Below are 21,891 nucleotides of genomic sequence, written 5' to 3'. Positions count from 1 at the left end.
TTGCATACCCGCCAGGAACGGCCCTGTCGCCACCATATTTATTAACTAACTTATTTTTAGTGTGATATTTATTAATTTAATAGTTTTAAGTTTTTTTATATAAGGTAAGGTGGGGCAAGTGCATTCGAAAAAATTCTTAAGTTCGGAAATAAAATAATGTCAAACATAAAACTCAAAAATATGATAATATTATTATTTTTATTTTATTCTTCTGATCCTTATAATGAAGTATGTGTAACCATTTTTTTGAAAAACAATAAATATCCAAAATGAACAACTTTTTTTAGACATCTGAGTACGCACTCGCCCCATATGCCTGGGGTAAGTACACTTGAGGTATTAGAACGCTACTGGCAATAGTTGTAAATAATATGCGGCAACTGCATTTTATATATCTATGTTCTTTGAAACGATTTTTTAAGATTTAATTTATCTTGATACTTGATACACTTGGGAGTTACCAACTCAAACGTAATTGAAAGAAAGATTTTTTCTTCTTTGAACGTCTCTATTAAGAGGAGAATATATTTAACTGAAAGATATACCTTATGTTTAGTAACTTCAAAGGATTTGACTGTTACAAAAGTAAAGAAAACGCAATTTTTACAGTTTTTGGTTAGTAGTAAGTATTTTATACTAAATGCCTTAACGCTAAAAAACATTTTGTCCTGATTATACAGAGTACTTATTAAAATCCACAGAAGTAATTTCCCCGCATCTTCCAATAGCTGGCTTTGGTAATAACAGGACAATATAATACGTCATATAAGTTGTAATATTATCTACTGGAAAATACTGAAACACAGATTTCTATTTGAAAAAGCCCGATTTTCTTAAAACCTTACAAGAACTGCAGATTCTGCGACGTTCTTTTTTTCTCTAAAATCTATCCGATCTAATGTTTTATGTTCCTTTTCCGGAAATTGAATCAAAACCCAGTCATTACAATCAGCATTATCAGTACTGCGATTTTCCTTAACTAGTTTATAATTTTCTTCCTCCATTCTAGATAGCCAAAATAGACCTCTTAGGTCGAGTGAAAGGGTGGTTAAGCGGCCACTGATATTGAACCTAACCTAACTTAACCTTCCTCCATTTTTGATACTATGTATATAACATCTGCAGTTAGAATGTATTATGGCAACACAAATACATTTCCCTTCGAGAGAGGTATTAGGCAAGGAGATACCATCTCTCCTAAGCTATTCACCGCTTTGTTGCAGAGTGATACGAGAAACAATAATTGAGAAAATATTGGAGTCAACATAAATAAAGAATTTCTGAACAACTTGAGATTTGCAGACGACATAGTCCTTATTGCAGACCGGGTAGATCATGCCTGCCAGCTTCTTCAAGACCTTCAGAGATCGTGTACACGAGTTGGACTTAAAATTAATTTCTCCAAAACACAATATATGACCAACCTAGTACTGGAGAAAAACATCTCAACTAACGGCACGCAAATTGAACAGGTGTATAGCTATAAATATCTGGGCCACGAGATTAAATTAGGAAGAGATAATCAAACAACGGAGCTAAACAGGAGAATAAGACTGGCATAGGCGGCTTACGGAAAACTGAGAGAAGTCTTTAGATCAGATATTCCCATGTGCTTGAAAAGGAAGGTCTTTGATCAATGTGTACTCCCAGTTCTAACGTATGGAGCAGAAACATTGACTCTTACCAGAAAAGTAATCAAGTGGCACAGAGAACGATGGAGAGGTCAATGCTGAATATATCCCTCAGAGACAGAGTATCAAGTACAATAATTAGGAGAAAAGCTGGTGTTACTGACGCAGTTCAAAGGATTACAACGTTGAAATGGAACTGGGCGGGGCATGTTGCCAGATTAAAAGATGGAAGGTGGACGAAGAAAATTCTGGAATGGAGACCTATACACGATGTTTATCGTAATCGAGGACGTCCTCCAACAAGGTGGTCAAATGACACCAATCGCATTCAACACAACTGGATTCAGGGTGCTCAAGATAGAATACATTGGAATTATTTACGGGAGGCCTTTGTCCAGCAGTTGACTCAAAACGGATGATGATATAACATCTTCCAATGTTTCATCGTTTTTTTCGTTATAGTCTGCTTCAATGTCTGTTTCACTCTCTGATTCTTGATGCCTATTTTTTTGTTTTCGTTTGTTAATGTTTTTTTCCGTTCGTTTCATTTTTTCTTTCTTTTAGACGATCTAATACTACAATTCTGGTAACTATTTCAACACCAGAAACTACCCACTTTTTTTTGGTAATTTTTGTTGTATTTGACCATCCTTCATTGAAAATAAAAGGAGTTCTTCGAACGTAATTGCACCAGTTGATGCAGTGGGCTCGACAGGTTGATTAGAGCTATTATTATTTGTAGTACCATTAGTTATAGTAATCTTATTTAAAGATTCTACCGAATTTTTGGCTGTAACATGTTCTGTGTATCGATAGTATATTATGGGATCGATCGCATTTATGTTTAGAAATAACGGTATTGTAGCAAGGATAAATTTTTGCCCTTCTAAAACCACTTCGTGTTATATCAGGATTCAAGTCAGACCAAAACTGTTGCATTAATAGTCGAAATATTTTTTTTACCAGGAATGTGTCTTTAACACTTAACTAGTTTCGCATCCCAAGAGTCCTTAAGAAATTTTAACACAGCCAAATTTTATGGCTGCAACAAATAATTGGATTGTGGGGGAAGATTTAAAATTGTAACATTTTCTTTCATTGCATCCTCGATTATTTCTATCCAAATATGCGTAGCAGAAGTACAGGGCGGTCTTTAAACTGTTTTAAAATAATATTTTTAAGGCAATTCCGGAAAACTTGCTTTCCATCGATCCATTTTTGGTTATCGCAGAGGACAACAGGGGCTTGTCTGGATCTAATTCTGGGGCGGTCCATTCATCATCAAGTTTTTTGATGGACAATCCATTTGTTATTCGAAACTTAATAAACCAATCTGGTCCTAGCCGCCCGTATTTAAACTGAGTCTTCAACTTATTTAGTTTAACAAAATATTCCACCTTTGATAATATATCCTTTCGGGATAGACCGCACCCCCCTTTTTCCATAGTTCTTATACAATCTGCGATCTTTTTTTCATTTTGTGGTAGTAGATCAGTTGCTCTTCCAAATTCACAACTTTTTTTACCCCTACTTCCAGTTACGTGATCTCGTAAAGTTGATTTAGGAATATGGTACAATAGAGACGCTTTACTAGCGGAAATCTTTCCTGATATTATCAGCTTACATGCATTTTTTAATTGCTTATTTAAAAACTTTTTGAAGTTATACTTCTATACGCGCGCTCCACGTTGGAAATGTGTATGGGAGTGAATCTGTGAAATCATTACATATGTAAGATAATGAGTAAGAGAGAGACAGAAGATATATTTTCCCTCTCTTCCTCTCTCGAATATAAACATGTTCCTTTTGTATATATATATTTAATATTATATATATTATATATATACATATAATATTATATATATAATAAAATATTTATTAATATTATTATTTATCTGATATGTTTTGTATTATTTATTAAATGTTCATAATTATATTAGTCTTTTGTATTTCAAAATAATAATCTCAATAAATCACTGTATGACCCAGAACTGTCAATTTTGAAATAAGTTTGTGTCATGTCCTCGGTAGTATAGTAGTCAGTATCCCCGCCTGTCACGCGGGAGACCGGGGTTCGATTCCCAGTCGGGTAGGACTTTTTTATTAATATTATTACATGGTAAATTAAACATATGGGTAAGTAGAAAAGTTATGTATTGTTATGATATGTAAAATCGAGAAAAATATTGGTTTGTTTAAAAATATTTCAAAGTTCAAAAACATTAAAATAATTCAGATAAGTAGGATAATATCCAACAAACATTTCGGAGAAGGAAAGTTATTAAATTCTTGGATTACCTGTACTAAACAAAATGTAAGCTTTGCATAAATTATTTCTTTGTTATACTTGAGTGACCCGCATAATTTTAAGTGAAATCCAAAGACAATTGAAATACATTAATGCAGTGATTAAAGACAATAGAAGGGATTATAGAAAGAGGTTTTTGTTAGTTTTTAAGAATTATAGAAAAATATTATTTGTAAATAAGTTTTAGGAAATTTATAATTATAGGTAAAAATTTGTTTGTTATCGAAATGAAAAAATGGGGGAATTGTGACGAGTTTTGATTGGCGGAGATTGAAAAAGGTGGGATAAGTATGTAGGAAAAAGTTTAGGGAGATTAAGGAGAGAGAAGAGAGAATGAGGGTTTCCAAGTCTGTAAGACGAACAGTGATTGTTCTCTGGCGGTTCCTGAAATGTAGCAAGCAGTAGTGTTGAATGTTAGTGAGTTTTTGTGGAGTTAGTGTATCTGACAGAAGCTGAAGCAGCAAAATATTGTAAGTCATATTTCTCTACTTATATTCCAAGAGTCACTGTTCAGGCCAACGAGAGATTCAGTTTATCGTAAAGAGAAGATATTCCAAGAGTCATTTTTCACTCGGGCCAACGAGAGATTCAGTTTATCGAGAGGAGAAAGGCTATCATAATTTGAATGATTTGTGCTTTTGAAGGAGATCATTAAGGACGATATACTTGCAACAATCTGTGTAAGATTGCTGATTACATAGGGAGCGGTTGAGAGGAGATAATATAGTCTACAAGGAACAAGGATTTGGACCACTCATCATCAGAGAGAGATATTTTTGTTTCTGCAGTTTTTTTCTTTTATTGATAACACAATTTTTACACGTACTTTAGAAAGGATATAAATATTTTGATTAGGAGAGTTAGAATAGTTTGGGATTTTGAGATTTCAATTAATATTGTTTGTACCATTAATTTTGATTGTTCACGTACGGAGAACAAAATTTTGAGAATCATTATATGAGATTTGTTTATTGAAAACTTTTGAGTGTGAATTATTTCATTATTTTTATTTCAACATATAGTGTTAGATCATATGTGTTTTTTATTATTCCGGTATTCTCTGGACCTTACCTTTCACATGTAATAGCATAGATATTGAAGCACGAATTTAACCCTGAGATAAAAGAATTAAAAATTGTGATAGAGTCATAATCATATTATCTAGATAATTTTAATTAATCAAAACAATTAATTAGCTAATTATTGCTTGGCGCACCAAGACTTTAAATATCACAATAGTATATTGTATTATTATATTGAATTATGTTGCACTGTATTGTAGTGTATTTTTTTTATGTATATTATTGTCATTTTTAAATACTTATGAATCTTGCATTTTAATTTGTATTGTATTATTATATTGAATTATGTTGCAGTATATTGTATTGTATTTTTATATTAATAACAAAATAAACAATGAATTTTACTGCAGAGTATGTGTAAAAAAATTTTTGCATTCAACTCCTTTCATACATATATGAAAATAAAAATATACATTTTCATCACAATATTGATTCAATCCTTCATTTACTATACTCCTATTACAGGTCAAATGTTGTTTATTAATTGTTAGTAAGTTGTTATTAATTATGTTTCTCTTTCTGCTATGTCTTACCTATAGCATTACATATGTAATGATTGTGCAGATTGACTCCCAAATAAATTTGTAACAGCGAATGCATGTATAGAAGTGTAACTTCTATCGGCAGTCCCACTGGACTGCCACACCCGTTTTTTTTTTTTGTAAAATGGTATATATTAAAAAAAGTTTTCCAATTTAATCAGAACTTTTTGGTCTTATCAGACCATCATCAGTAAACACATAGCCATTAATACTAACCACTTAACAATGTATAATAACCTTTTAATTACGTTTTAAATGTCATAAAATCCAAATTGAAGCAGCAGAAGGTGGATGTTAAAAGATTTAACTTTAAGCGAACATACTGAACCCTACTCGAAACGAGGACTACACGTGTGTCCTATGAAAGATATCAGTCAACTAAACTCTAATGAAACTTCAGACTTTTTAAGATATTTAAGTTGGTAAGTGGATAGTTTCAATTGCTAATTATGTATTCACTGATGATAGTTTTATAAACGTTTTGATGATATTAAAATCCGTTTGGAAAATTTCATTTTTTTTTTTAATGTATTGAAATATATGTATACCATTTTACACTAGAAGTTTTTCACTTTACTGTAAGTTTATTTAAACTATTGTATAGGGCCAACCATTGGAATTCTTACCTTTCATTAGTTATTTTATTTCCCTTCTCTCGGAGAAAAATGGTTTAGTATTTAAAACTTTAGTGAAACATGTGTTTGGTAACTAATTGATGATTTTTTGTTGTTTCAGTCATGCCAGACGATGATGTATTATATATCCACGACACTTTGCACCATGTCCATGGCATTAGGATTAGGAAATTTGTACAGATTACCACAAACGACAATGATACGTGGTGGACTACCATTTTTAATAGCACATTTAATATTAACTATTTTTATTGGACTGCCACTTCTTTTCCTTGAGTTAGGAATTGGACAGCTTGCACAGGAGGGGTTTATTAAATCTTGGAGGGTGGTACCATTCTTTAGAGGTGATATAATTTTAATTACTTTTTATATTAATAATATTTTTAACCATTTATTATTTGTTTTAATGATTTGGTAACATATTCCATAAATACACCACAAATCTATAAAGACAACGAAAGAAAAATAGAGGTAGTTAAAGAACTGGAAGCATCTAGCAATCACATAAGTAAATAAATACTATATAAATAAATAGAATAAAAATTCTATCATACTCTGCTGGTCTGATTACTTGTAAAACTAGAAACAGGTGATTCCTTAAGAAATAAATACATACACGGTTTCTATCTGTGCACTTTAAGTAAGATGTGAAATGACACTGTGCCAGTGTCGAAACATTTCCAATATTCAAATTTTATTGTTATTTAACTTTTCTTCTAAAATCTGTAATTTTCCAAGGAATAGTTAGCTAAGGATGTATTGTTTGGTTTATTGTTTTTTATACTGTTTTTGTGTGTAACAATTCGTCTATGTAAATGCTGACGCTTCTGTCCAGTATACAGTGTGTCCGTAAAGTAAGGAATAAATTCGATATTTCCTAAATGAAAAGCCTTTTTAAAAAAATCTAAAACACGTCGATTTTTAAATTTAATGTTCTACATTTTACAATAAAATTTCATTATACAAGTTGATACACATTACAGTGATGACGTCATCGGCTTTTTTTAAATGTAACACCCTGTATTTTATTACATTTTTAGATCGACAAAAATGAGCTGATTCCAAAAAAGTATAATACTGGGGGTCTAACGGATATAATTTGAAAGATATGCGCTTAGAAAATTAATTTTTATTGATTTATAATATTAATAAATTATAAATAAATTATAATAAATAACTTGAAAGTAATCCAGTAACTAATAAATGACTTAATCTTAAATGTTCGACTTGTAGCACTTGTTGTATTTGACAGTAACCCAAACGCTGTACAAATTCTTGTAGAACCTTGTTTATGCTTTCTTGAGAAATATTGTTTATTTCTTTACGAATTCTTGTTTTTAAGTCTCCAATATTTGCAGGTTTCGTTTTATAAACAACATTCTTTAAATGACCCCACATAAAATAATCCAAAGGATTGAGGTCTGGCGACCTCGCTGGCCATTCAATATGTCAACGTCTTCTAATCCACCTGTTCGGAAAAATTTCGTTAGGTACCTTCGAACATCTAAAGCATAATGCGGAGGCGCACCAAAGGCGTTTTATCAAAACCTCTAAGATTAATTGTACTGGGGAATAAATTAACTAAAGTAGGTACGAGATACCCACTTAAAAACTGAAGGTATGCTGGCCCGTTTAAATTACCTTCGAAATAGCAGTATCTACAATTCTGACGGTTGACCTCGCCATTTAATTTGAATGTAGCCTCATCAGAAAAAATAATATTTTGAACCAAGAGAGGGTTTTGGTGGCTGTTATCCATCATTATTTCGCAAAATTGTATTCTTTTATCTGGATCATCCTCGTTTAATTCCTGAACAAATGTGCATTTTACTTACTTTACTTACTTTTACGTACTTTGTGTACCGTTGTTTTGCAAACATTGAGATCACTACTAACCTTACGAACAGAAGTGTGCGCATCTTCTGCAAAAGCAAGAAGAACATCTAATGTTGTAACATAATTTACAGAGGGACGACCTGATTTGCGTGCATTTTCAACTGTACCAGTTTCTCGAAATTTCTTTTTAATCTTACTTACTGTTGACTGCGTGATGAGTATTTCTGGATATTTATCATTAAATAAATTACACACTTCCATCTGAGTGCGCCATTTGTCTCCATACCCAATCATCATGAGTATTTCAATTCTTTGCTTTACACTCAAATTCATTTCTACTTAAAATTCTAAGCAATAATACAGAACATTCACGACTTAATACAATTATTGTACTACTTAATTGTTATTAAACGTTACTAAAAATAATTACAGTTTTCCAAAAACTAGAAGTAGGCTACTTTTTTGCAATTGGTAATAAATAATTTATTTTCTAAGCGCATATCTTTCAAATTATATCCATTAGACCCGAGTATTATACTTTTTTGAAATCAGCTCATTTTTATCGATCTAAAAATGTCCTAAAATATAGGGTGTTACATTTAAAAAAGAGCTGATGACGCCATCACTGTAATGTGTATCACCTTGTATAATGAAATTTTATTGTAAAATGTAGAACATTAAATTTAAAAATCGACGCAATATACTTGCGGAGATTTAAAAAAAATTAAAATTTATTGGTTTTATTTTTATTATCCATTTTATGTACATATAAGACATATTTCTAGCTACCTATTTAATATGTTATTGAACTATACGGAAACTTACATTCCACCCATTAAATAAAATTCTCAAGGATGTAGTACTCCAATGTCGTCAAATTAGTCATTACACGAATCATCACCTACCTAACGTCCCAATTTTTTTCAATTAATTCCATCTTAATTGAAAACGTGCAATATTATGACTAATATTCATGACTATTGGTAACGGGAATTTCAATTTTAAATCATCTTTAAGGTCATCCTTCACCACACGTGCTTCTTTATATCGTAAGAATGTATCATTTAGCAAAAAATAGATATTCAGCCTATACATCAGAATTCTCTCACCCTAACAACTCTCATGGTTTCCTGACCTGTACAATGTTATTCAGCGTTCTGTAAGCTTTTTTCAAATTATCTAACAGTTTTTTGTGTAGATTTATGAATTGTTTTTAAAGAGTTGCACAAATTTCATGGTATTTCTGAAATAGACATATCCGCTAAATTATCTATTGGTTAATCATTAATCGAAACACTAGTTATAGAAACTAATATTGCATTTATAAGTTTTGAAAAAGCCAATAAGGTTCCCATCAATTTTACAAATAGAAAACATTGTTTATTCTCATAGAAATTTACAACTTTTGAAATAAGAAAGCTTGTTCGATTTTTCTACAAACCCGCCATCTTTTTGTACACATTTTTTAGATAGAACTCTAATTTTCATACTTCAGTATCATAGAACTTCGTCGCCAACCCCTTGAGGAATCGTTTCACCCCTTCTTTGATTTCATCGTTGCTTTAGAAGCGTTGAAATCTCAAGTATTCCTTTAACTTGTGGAACAAGTGATCACTAGAGCCACTAGGCGCGAGATCTATATTGCAAAGTAAGTGGCGCATGAAAATCGAGCCAAAATGCGTCAAAAGTTCCTGGGCTTGACAGGAGATGTGAGGTCAGGCATTGTCGTGAAGCCTGAGTTTTCTTATTATTACATAATATCTGTCTGAATTTATTGTTGTCTCAGGTTGTCATGAAATAAACCAGCAGTATCCCCTTACGATCGCAAAATTCACTGACCATGAGCTCAGGTTCTTTTAACTTTTTTGCGACTGGGGACACCGGTTGACGCTACTTTTTGGATTTTTGTTTTGTTTCGGGAATGAAATAAAACACTCACATTTCGTCTCCCCTTGCAATGGAGTCCAACAATCCTTCCTTATCTTCTTGACACTTGAAGAAACTGATGAGCACTACACTTGTGGTACACACAATGACCGCGGTACCCATAGAACACTACACTTGTCAAACCCAATTTTTTAGTCTCTACTCTACACTTGTAATACCTCTTTCCACTGTATCGTAAGAACTTCCAGGAAACAACAAGTTCACGGACGTTGATCCTTCTGTTTTGAAACATTTCTTCTTCTTCTTCCTCCTTGTATGTAGGCGTTAAAGCCTATTTCTTCTTCAATATTAGCCTCCTAAATTGTTTAAATTATCGCACTACCTTTTTCTTGGTCTGCCAATACTTCTTCGTCCATTTGGTGACTTTTCTCGTGCTATTCGTACCATCCTATCCTCTGCCAATCTACTTATGTGTTCGTTCTACTCCTGTTTAAGTTTTATCACCCATCCATTTTTGTCTTCTATATTGCATGCTCTTCTTATGTTTTCGCTTCTCTCCCTATCCAACAGACTTTTCCCTGATATTGGTCGAAGTATTTTCATCTCTGTCGTTTCTAGTAGTTGTCTCGTTTTAGATGTGTCAGGTCTTGTCTCCGCCGTGTATGTCAATATAGGTCTAATTGCTGCTTTATAGATTCTTGTTTTTGTGTCTTGTCTTAGGTGTTTGTTCTTCCAGATTGTGTCATTAAGAGATCCCGCCGATTTACTTGCTTTTAAGCTTTGTTGTCGTACTTCTTCTTCAACATTTCCGTAACTAGTTATATCTATTCCCAGATATCTAAACCTTGCTTCCTGCTTTATTATTTTCCCATCAATTTCGATTTTACATCGTAGTGGGTATTTAGATGTTGTCATACATTTGGTTTTTGCTGCTGATATTATTATTTTGTATTTCTTGGCTGTTGTATTGAAGATGTGTGTTAATCTTTGGAGCTCGTCTTCTGTCCCGGCGATTAATGCGGCGTCGTCTGCATAACATAATATTTTGATTTCTTTCTTTCCCATTATGTAACCATGACCTTTACGTACTGCTTGTATTATTTCGTCCATTATTATATTAAAGAGAAGTGGGCTTAACTGTCTGTATTCGATTATGAAAGTAGATGTTTTCGATGGTTTGTATAATATTGATTGGTATGTTTGTTTTATACAGTAGGTGTAAGACGTGTTCGACTTAGATGTGATCGAAAGCCTTTGACAAGTCTATAAAATATAGATACGCTGGTTTATATTTCGCGTTGGACAATTTCGATAACTGCCTCCGAAACTGACGGTCTTCCACTCCGTTCTTCATCGAGGAAGAACTTCCTGTCGGTCGGCATCTTAAGTATATTGCTTAGTTTTTATTCATGTTGATATTTTGGTAAATATATACGTTATTGTTCGGGACATAATCTCGTAAAACTGGCAGCTGTTGTCCAAAATGACTCCTGAATATATACGTTATTGTTCGGGACATAATCTCGTAAAACTGGCAGCTGTTGTCCAAAATGACTCCTTTCATCCTTTCTGACTTTGCTGTATATAGGAATAAAGTCACTAATTTATTTAGTAATAATATTAATGATATTTTAGTAATAATGCACTAATTTTTTTTATAAAATAGGTTTAGCTATAATATTCATTAGTTTTTTCCACTGTCTGAGTCGTTTTCGTGAGTTCCAGATTTCGTGAGGATCTTAATCGTGGGATTTCGAACAGTTGATGTTTTTCTAGTTGCCTAATGTCCAATCTAGTCCAGTTCAATCAAAATCATTAAGAATATTAACTGTGTTAAAACTATACATTTTGATTATATTTATTTTTTGTAATACCTACTTAATTTGTATTAAATAAAGATACCATCAGTTCTATATTTTCAAAGAACTATTGCACCATACAATAACTTATAATAAATATTAATTATACACCTTAATATAATACAATAATATAGGAAAGCTGAAAGTTCATTATAAAACAAAAAAACAACATTAATATTTTATTGATAATGTTTCAGGAATTGGATATGTAAAATTTTTGGCTGGCTATATGCTAAGTATTTACTATCCATTATATATGGGAATATCACTCTATTTTGTAATTTGGATCGCGAAAGGATCGATACCTCTAGCGGAATGTTCCAGTGGAGTGAAAATTACAGAGGTAAGTAATCTCTTAGTCACTGACGTATTCTAATTTAAATCGTAGATCCATTTAAGATCTTAAACTACTACAGTGGAACCTCGATTATCCGTCTCTCTATTAACCGTCACCTCTGTTAACCGTCAGCGTTCTTACATAAGTTATATTGTCTATATAACCAGCAGTCTATATACCGTCTGAAGCCGATATGCTGCGAATTGACGATGGAAATATCACGTACTCTTTTCTGCCTGCGAATACAACATCATTGATACAGCCAATGGATCAATCGGTCATTAAAACATTCAAAAAAAGATACAGAAAAAAATTTATTCAAAACCTAGTTATGGAAGAGAAATATTCTTTGCCAGAATACTGGAAAGCATACAATTTAAAACATGCAGTCGACAACGCTGTGGATGCTTGGGCTGATGTTTCGAGAGTAACGCTGAAAAGAGCGTGGAATAAATTATAGCCTGAATCAACTCAAGATGAAAATGCTCCCGTGACAGCCGAGCGTGATGCGGTAACAAATGAAGTTATGGTTGGATCAACTGTTTTGTTTTCGTTGCTTAAAAATTACATAAACGAGTGGTTAATTTGTGATGAAGACGCAAACGGCTATCGATTGCTGACAGAGGATGAAATCGTTGAAATGACAATAGAGGCGGACGAAACATAGAATCTGACACAGACTTTGACGGTGGCGATGTTGATGATGCTATTGCAACTCACAAAGATTTGCGTAAAGAAGCTAGAAAAGCTGTATCGCACATACAAGAATTTATCGAGTGGTATTCTCGGCAAGAAGAAGCATATAAGGTAGATTTGGTGATTTTACGTCGATTAAGAAAATTCATCCGTTGCAAAATGTGAAGTAACAATAAAACAAAGATTTCGGAATATTTTAAATCAAATTGAGTCGACTGTACTTACATAAATCCCACTTATATTGTCAAATAAAACATACAAATAAAATTTGAGAGTTATACTATGACTTTTTTTAATGTTCTGTTAACCGTCTTTTCGATTATCCGTCATACCCTCGGTCCGGTGCCCTGACGGATAATCGAGGTTCCACTGTATGTCAAAGTTTGTATTTTTCTGCCCACGCCACGCCAAGATTTGAACCATGAAAACTTTAGATTATTCGCATCGAAATGAGAACTCTGGTCCGCCTGGCTGTAATCTGTAATTTCTAGTTTCGTAGTATTTGTGTCCAGTTTCGTAGACGGCAAATAAAAACTCTTTAAACTCCGATAAAGAAGGTGAAAATTTTTAATACATAAATATTATTCAGTCTCAAATCCAAAGAAAGTCCACAAGTGGCTATCTCAGTAATCGGATTAGCTTAGATTAAAATCAAATGAAAATTTGGCAGGGTACCAGTCAAAATTAGATTGTTGGTGGCGATTTGGTAGGTTACCGGTTGGAATTTATTGCGAAGATTTTCAGAGCACCGGTCGAAATTAGGACCCTTAAGAAACGAGAAATACCAAAATAAAATAGAGATATTTAAGATAATTATGATATATCTTCCCAACTAAAAAAGGGATCTCCCGACGAACAGAAGTGGTTCATTTTATTATATAGATATTTAAGATAATTATAATATATCTTCCCAATTAAAAAAAGGGGTCTCCCGACGAACAGAAGTAGTGTTACATCTTAGTTAGCTGCAGAAGGGAAATAACTACGTTAGAAAATTTAGGTACATTCATGGCAAAAAAACTACGTAAAGATTCTGGAGATTATGTTATAAAAGGGTTGAAATTTGTGTTCGAAAAGTACCAGTGCTTCTTATTCGCAGTATGTCGGCGTCTTAAAAATGGATTATTTAGATTATTTCAAAATAAATATAAAGTGTCTCACGAAATTAGAGAAATCAGAAGAAATTAAATAAATAGAAACGTGGAGGCTTTTTCGCACGTTAAAATATCAAGAGTATAAATTTTCTATTAAATTTGGGTTTAATACCTTTTGCTTTTATCAATTTTTAAGAATGTAAAAATAAATTTCATGTACCTAGTTGTTTTCTGTTATTATCACTTGGAAATTTTTAAATTTTCCAATTCCATTACCCACTTAAGATTTAATTGATGCCATTAATTTTACTAATTGTTGTGAATCTTGCTTTACTAATGGCAAGGGATAATTCGTTAAAATTGCTTATTTAATATTTTAATATGCTAAACTTTAAAATAGGTATGTAAAAGTGGTTTCTAGTAAAAAATCTTCTAGTTTGCAATAAAAGAGTTGAATATCCAAAGTAATCAACAGATCTAACAAAAAACACAACATTTTTGAAAATTGGGGTCGGCAAAATTATATTCCAAAGAATTTTCAGATCTCCAATACCTGTTCTGACTGACACTAGAGACTGAAGAATTTATCCCTGAAAGACGTATATACTGATAAAGCAACTACAAAACATTCAGTTACTTTGAAAGTAGTTGTGTTTCTATTCGAATGTTTCATTTCAACCTCGTTTGGTTCATGCATTAAATACTAATGGCTATAATATAAAATTTTGCTTGCCTCTCTTTGTATATTTATTGAAATCATATCTAAATCCTATTCTAATTTTCAGGATGGATACTCACATTATGGCAAGGACGGACAAAAGTGTCTAAGGTAATTGAAGAACTAATACGTTTTTTGAAGCGAAGCTTCTATACTGGCGTTGTATTACTTTTCTCTATAGTAAAATGCTGAGGTGATCGTCACGAAAGTGGCGTCACGAAATAGTTGGAAGAGTCCATTTACGCGACGAGGAGAGTCCGTTATACAACATATAAACTTTTTCAATCTTATTAAATTCTATAATAGGGATATTAATTAACAGCGGTTTTATCTAGATTTGAATGTACAAAAAATTGTTAAAATAAATAAACAAAATAATAAAATTACTTTATTCAATTTTAAAAATATTATTTAAAATTTCAAAATACAGAAAACACAGTATAAAGCTTCGCGCTAGTCTACGGTAACGCCTACTTTATCACTTTTTTTATTTTTAAATATTTATTATGATTTGTCTCTAGGTCCACATTTTTAAAGTCAGCCTTTGAAGACCCCTATTGGTTTGGGATATTCGCTTCGATATTATTTGCCATATGGGCAATAACTGCCCTGCTGTAAGTATTTATTCAAAATTATCAATAATTATTCATATTATAAGTAAATTCGTCTTTACACGTATGGTTATGTAATCAATAACTGAGAATGTCAAGTAAAGTTATATTATTAAACATCAGGAATCTTTTTGTCATTAATATCATAATGTGGAGCTAAGATTAGGACTATTTAAAAAATGACAATTAATGACGAAATCAATAAAGACCAACAAAAGGAACGGGAGTTCATACTACCAGAGAGATAACCGAAGAAGTAATGTGAAGATTGAACGAGCACTAACTCTTGTAGTTTGACAGACCTCCGTTAATTGCGAGTGACTCATTAGGCTATAGGTAAATGTTGTCCGGTATACTCTGTATCTACGGTGCACTGAGGTTCCGTTTAACAGTCCCTTAGATAAAGTTGTGTCTTGATTTAAGGGGACGGACAGTAGTACCTACTGTAATTACGCATTGAGTGCCTCTGTTGTCTCTTTTATCCTGTATATTTAAGCCTTCACTTTTCTTCTTAAATGTGGTGATGCTACGGCAGCTAGTGTATAGACTGGATAGGAGTAGGTTTCAAATATCCAATAACAGATCTTTACTAGGACCGAAGCCCCCATAATGAAGGAGCAAACTCACCTGCCGTCAAACGAAGTATAAAAGCTGATTTGAGGCACGACATTTGTGGCACAACATTTGTGGCACGACAACTTGAGTTTGTCATCGTACGGTAACTCACATAAAAACGTTCGTGTCATCTGCATAAATATATCTTCTGGTGGGTGACACATTGAGCTGGTCATCGGTGTAAATATATAATAGAGAAGATATAGCACTCTTGAGGCACACCGTTCTTTTGCTTTCTCCCTTTGGTTCTGCTCTGTAACATACACTTGATTATGCTTGTAAGATAAGAGTGTTTATGTAGTACTCTGTCTTGACTAGTAATTTGTGATAGACGACGGTATCTGGTAAGCTGTAGGGAAACTTATGAAGACACCTTCAGTTACTACTCGTTTCTCAAATCCATCTTCGACACACTGCATAAAGTTAAAAACCTGGCCGCAGCAAGACTTTCTGGGTGTGAAAGCCATTTATTCGAGGATAATCTTTTCGTCCACAGTCTGGGCAATTTTCTCCAGAATCATCTTTTCGAAACTTTGTAAAAGTGGCATAGACTGGGTGAAAGATTTTATCTCTGTTGGTAATTTCACTAGTGGGACTACGTGGATTTTCCTTTAGTAATAGGTCCAAGTTAGTAATAGACCCAAAACGATTTATCTGTTCTACCTTAATGTTGCATGGACCAGCAACTTTGTTTTATTTTATGTGTTGATGAGGAAGTTTTCTTCCCATCAAAAATTCTTGTCTGTTCTCTCTCTTGTTTTCTTATTTTTAGTCTTACCATTTAGTAATAGCTATTTGATCTGAATTACCTTTAAGAGTTCTGGAGATGATGCAGCAGGATCTTTACTTATGTTTGGGCAATTTTGCTTTTTTACCCTCAGCTATATATCTTATAAGGTCTTCGTCAGTCTGAATTGTGTTATCAGAGCATGGATCTACCTCGTACTTAGCCTGGTACTCGTTGAGTAGGTCTGTAGCTAAGTCGGTCACTCCTAAAAAGAGCTGAATGTGGTAACCTTGAGGTATATGCCTCCGTAAGAATGTCTTTATGATATTTCCAAATCAAAATCCACAAGGAAAATAATTCCTGCAGCTGGCTGTATACCACGTATCACAATCACAATCCGTCATAGCTGCGTAGATTAGATTACTTCTTGCTCACCTCTTCATCCAGTTCGTTAGTAAAGGAGTACCACTTAGACTTTTTGAAATTAAAGTGTGTTAGACAGAAAATTGTCAACGAATACAAAAAAAAAAAGTTAAAAAAAGAAAGATGTGTGTTCAGCAAATACTCCGAAAAGCAATAAATTAGGTAAACTAAATGAAGAAATAAATAATCATTCCTACCTATGCCTTCATTGTAGATTTATATGTCAAAAAAAATAACTTATTGTTAAAATACATTAAGAACTGGTATATTATTTTATTTTAATTACTTTGCATCGATACTTTGATTCTTATAATAATTAATATGTTGATTTATTTTAGGACAATAAGCAAGACAAAAAGCTTTATCAGATCACTAGTTTTATTAATTTTCCCTACTTTAGCTTGTCTCATAGCGCTCTTTGTGAAGTCAATGATGTATGATTCTGAATTGATATACTTTTATACCAAAGCCGACTGGAGTTTACTGGAAAGTGCTAATGTAAGTATTTTTGTGTATTTAATAATAAATATAAAAAGGAAACATATCTACGGACCCAACAGCGGCGTCTTATGAGAGAGGGTTGAGGGGGTTCCTTCCTAGAAATATGATGTACAAACAATTAATTGTATTTCATATGTTCATATAGTCACACTTTTCTCTTAAAATTTTATTCACTTTTCTGTTGAAACTTTCTTTAAAATATATTTACCTAAACAAACTAATTTTTTTAATATTTGCATCTGTTTTAAGCGACCGCATTATATTCTGGGCTTATTTCATAATTTATCTCGATAAAGGCATACGGTTGCCATGTAAACGACACGCAATTACTAATTTTTTCGTAGAAAATAGCACTACACCTAATTAATCGACAAACAGACTATAAAATTCATTTGGTTAAGTATTAAACGTAGATACGTACTGTATAATTGTCTTGTGTTGATAAAGTTAAGTTTGAATCTTAAGAAATAACAATGAGGATGTGCGAATTTTTAAACCTAAACTTTAGTTCTTTATTTTTTTTTTTTTTTGTTTGTTATTTAGAAGAGCAAGAATCTCAAATGCAAAAAAAGAAAAGGGCAAGAAAAGTACTCGCTACAATTTAAAACTCTTGAAAGAGCCCCGTGCACTAGAAAGGTATCAAAATTACCTTGAACATGAAAGCACAACAGATGAGAATTTAACAGCTAGCGAGCAATGGGATATATGTAGAAGAACAATTAAGGAAGCGGCAAACAACGTCCTAGGACCAGAAGAATCCACTCCACGCAACGGTTGGTTCGACGATGAATGTGAAGATATCACTAAAAGAAAAAATTATGCATATAAACTTATGCAACAAAGAAGAACACGGGATAAGGAGCAAATGTACAAAGATCTTAGGAAGGAGGAAAAACACATACATCGAAGGAAAAAGCGGACCTTCGAAAACCAGATTATGCAAGAGCTTCAATCATTAAAGGGGCAAAATGAAACTAGAAAGTTCTATAATATCCTAAATAAGACAAGAAAAGAATTTAAACCACGGCTGACGATGTGTAGAGACAAAAATGGACATATAGTCAGTACCGCTGACGCAGTACAAAGCAGATGGGTTGAGCACTTCAAAGAACTACTTGGTACCGAAGTGGAAAATGATGCGTCACCCCAAAAACCAAGAAATAACACTCACGTAGAACCTCCTTCAATATTTGAAGTGAAAGACGCAATCACACGAATCAAAAATAGCAAGTCCCCAGGAGTGGATTGTATCCCCGCAGAGCTCATCAAACATGGAGGTAACAGCATTATGCACCAAATTCACAACATAATAGTCAAAGTCTGGGAAGAAGAACAAATGCCAGAGGAATGGTGCACTGGAATCATATGTCCACTGCACAAAAAGGGAGATTTGTTGGAATGTAAAAATTATAGGGGTATAACTCTTCTGAATACAATGTACAAAATATTCTCCAACACCCTGTACAGCCGTTTAAGTACGTACGTGGAAGAAATCCTTGGTGAGTATCAAAGCGGTTTTAGGCCAGGTAGGTCAACAATTGACCAGATTTTTGTGCTACGTCAAATCTTAGAAAAAACCAATGAATTTAATATTGACACGTTCCATCTCTTTGTGGACTTTAAGTCAGCGTATGATAACGTGCTAAGAGGTAAATTATACGAAGCCATGAATGAACTTAACATTCCCCATAAATTAATAAGGCTCGTAAAAACAACTATGAGTAAAGTGATCTGCAGAGTGCAAATACAAGGCGATATGTCACAAGCGTTTGAAACATATGCAGGGTTACGGCAGGGAGACGCGCTGGCGTGCCTTCTCTTTAATATAGCGTTAGAAAAGACTATAAGAGATGCCGAGTTACACAATAGGGGAACAATCTTTAATAAATCAACGCAGATTATGGCGTACGCTGACGATCTGGATTTGATCGCACGTACTACACGAGGACTTAAAGAGATGACTTCCACCTTCTTGACAGCCGCACAAAATATGGGCCTTAAAATAAACGAGGAAAAAACCAAAATGTTAGCATCTATTCCAAATAACAGAGATAGAGCTAGAAACGCGAAGAAAACTTCAGTATAGACCAATATAATTTTGAGGTAGTAAATAAGTTTACATATTTGGGTTCTCTCATAACAAACGATAATGACACATCTGAAGAAGTAAAACGGAGGGTACTGCTAGCAAACAAATGTTATTTTGGACTAAGCAAGCAGCTAAAAAACAGAAATTTAAGCCAGAAAACCAAACTAATAATATATAGAACACTCATCCTACCAGTGCTGACATATGGGTCAGAAACATGGACCATCTCCAAAACAGACGCAAATCTTCTGCTCGTCTGCTCGGCAACGATTGGCGATGAACAGAAACGACTGGCGAAATAGACTGGGGAAGGTCAAGGCTCAACTAGAGCTGTAGCACCACTGATGATGATGATTTAGAGGAGACAATAACTGGAGAAAAGAAGGTTTACTTAATTTGAAACTTCACGAAAATATAGGCAAAATGGTAAAAATACAAGAAGCGGAAAAACATATGAACAACACTGTAAAATTACAGCTATTAGGCACAATTAATATCATTTCTGGATACCCTTATGGCATCAGAAAACCCTCCAGTATGCCACTACTGTAATAGCCTCCTTTCCATCAAACACGTGATAGTGGACTGCTGCCAGTATGATTCTTCCAGAAACAAGCACAGCCTAAAAGGAAATCTAAAAGACATTCTCAGTGTTCCAAACCGTTTTGACAGTGTTCTTAGATTTTTAAAAGAAACTAGTTTAATTCAGCTAATATAAACAGTGCACAGTGATAAGCTTTATTGTTTTAATCTTTAAAAAAAAAATGTTCATATCAAATTCTTGTACCTATATAAAATATGTATAATGTTATAAACTGTACCCGTGCATGACCATAAGCTGTCGAGACACGTTAATTTAAAAAAAAATATCATTTCTGGTTTATAAACATTTGACTGCACAACGAAATCAATATGTATCAAAAAACCAATACGTCTTGTCAAAAACTATAGGGGAGAAGGGGGTTACTGTGGACCATTTTTACTTATTAGCAAATTAAAAAATATGTATAAGATTCTTATTGCTGAACTTACCTCACATATTTACTGTAAACATCAACTCAACTTTCGATGTGAATATTTTATTTGTATCTTTCTTAATAGAACAAATATTTTGATTCAAATCGGAATCAATAATTTGTCCACAATGACCCCGTGGTGGGGTTAAAGTGGACAGAGTATGGGGTTATAGTGGACGCATAGTAAAACATATACAGGAATACTGAAAACTTTATGTTAACAAAAAGAAACTACGATACATTATAAGAACTGAAATTAATATTAAATGAAAATAATCTTCCTTGCCTTTTCGTGCCAGTGTCTACTGGGTGCTCCAAAATTCCGACAATATCGTTCTTGTCGACAACTGAGACATCTTCAACTTCGGGAAATACGAAATTATTCACTTTTTTCCTTAAAAAATTAATTTGTACCTCCACATCTCGAATATCTACGATTTGGCCAACATAGTGTGTTACCGATTTTTTACCCATAAATTTTACAAGTACGAAATCATTTTTCTCCATTTGTTTGTCCATAAAAATATCGTTGTCCTGACCATCATCTTCCATCCAGCCTTCATCCTCTGATTCAAGTATTACTTCTGTAGAAGAATTGGAAGAGGAAGATTCTTTCCTACTCCTTTTTGGTTCATAGGAAAGAGATTTCTTCACTCTATTCTTTTCTCGCATTTCAGCTCTTTCTTGCGCACGTTTTTCCTTCAAATCTTTAGCCTCTTTTTCAGCTTCCAACTGATCTTTCACTGGTGTGCTCGTGTAAATAGTCGACTTTTTATTTTTTCTTGCTTTGGAGTTTGATGAGCGATCTGCTTTTAGAAAAGGGCGGCAGCTCTCAGGAGTAATTACAGCTGTTGATGTAGTTGCTACTGATGGTGAAAGCGTAATGGGAGCTACAGGTAGCAGTCTTGTGAAAATTGAAGCAACTTCTAATATTCGCTCAGGATCTTCAGGATTTCTTGGGTTCATTGCTGTTGGTGGTTCTTGAGTCCTATCTGTTGTTTCGGCAGCTTCATAATCCTCATCGGTGAATACAAGACGATTTATTGGCCATAAACCAGCAGATCTGAATCCAGATGTTATATTCTTCATTGTAAATGCCACAGGAAAAGCAATACCACACAGTTGAGCAACATCATATATTTGTATAGGTCTGCCTGGATGATTTTGAAGCCAGTCTCCCATTGCAACCCGTAATGCAGCTTTATAAGAACCATATACTGCAACATCTAGCGGCTGTAGTTTGTGGCTACAATGTGGCGGAAACGATAAAAGAGTAATTCCAGA

The 21,891-nt window shown here is 33.4% G+C and overlaps 1 protein-coding gene across 3 annotated transcripts in view; it reads left to right on the top strand.

Annotated features, from left to right (window-relative positions):
- The window catches only part of blot (solute carrier family member bloated tubules), a 133,596-nt gene that overhangs the window by 102,753 nt on the left and 8,952 nt on the right, over positions 1–21,891 (top strand). For 2 of the 3 annotated variants that reach the window (XM_072541004.1, XM_072541005.1), the window contains 5 exons: positions 6,299–6,542; positions 11,978–12,123; positions 14,693–14,736; positions 15,147–15,239; positions 17,340–17,499. In XM_072541004.1, the coding sequence (XP_072397105.1) occupies positions 6,299–6,542; positions 11,978–12,123; positions 14,693–14,736; positions 15,147–15,239; positions 17,340–17,499 (687 nt within the window). Of the gene's footprint in view, positions 1–5,840; positions 5,986–6,298; positions 6,543–11,977; positions 12,124–14,692; positions 14,737–15,146; positions 15,240–17,339; positions 17,500–21,891 lie in introns of those variants that run through there. The other variant, XM_072541006.1, reaches the window with a different exon arrangement.

The sequence above is a fragment of the Diabrotica undecimpunctata genome, chromosome 8 (genome assembly GCF_040954645.1).
Source record: "Diabrotica undecimpunctata isolate CICGRU chromosome 8, icDiaUnde3, whole genome shotgun sequence".
Taxonomy (NCBI): domain Eukaryota; kingdom Metazoa; phylum Arthropoda; class Insecta; order Coleoptera; family Chrysomelidae; genus Diabrotica; species Diabrotica undecimpunctata.
Note: the sequence above shows the minus strand (reverse complement) of the source record. Positions and strands in the feature narration are given on the sequence as shown.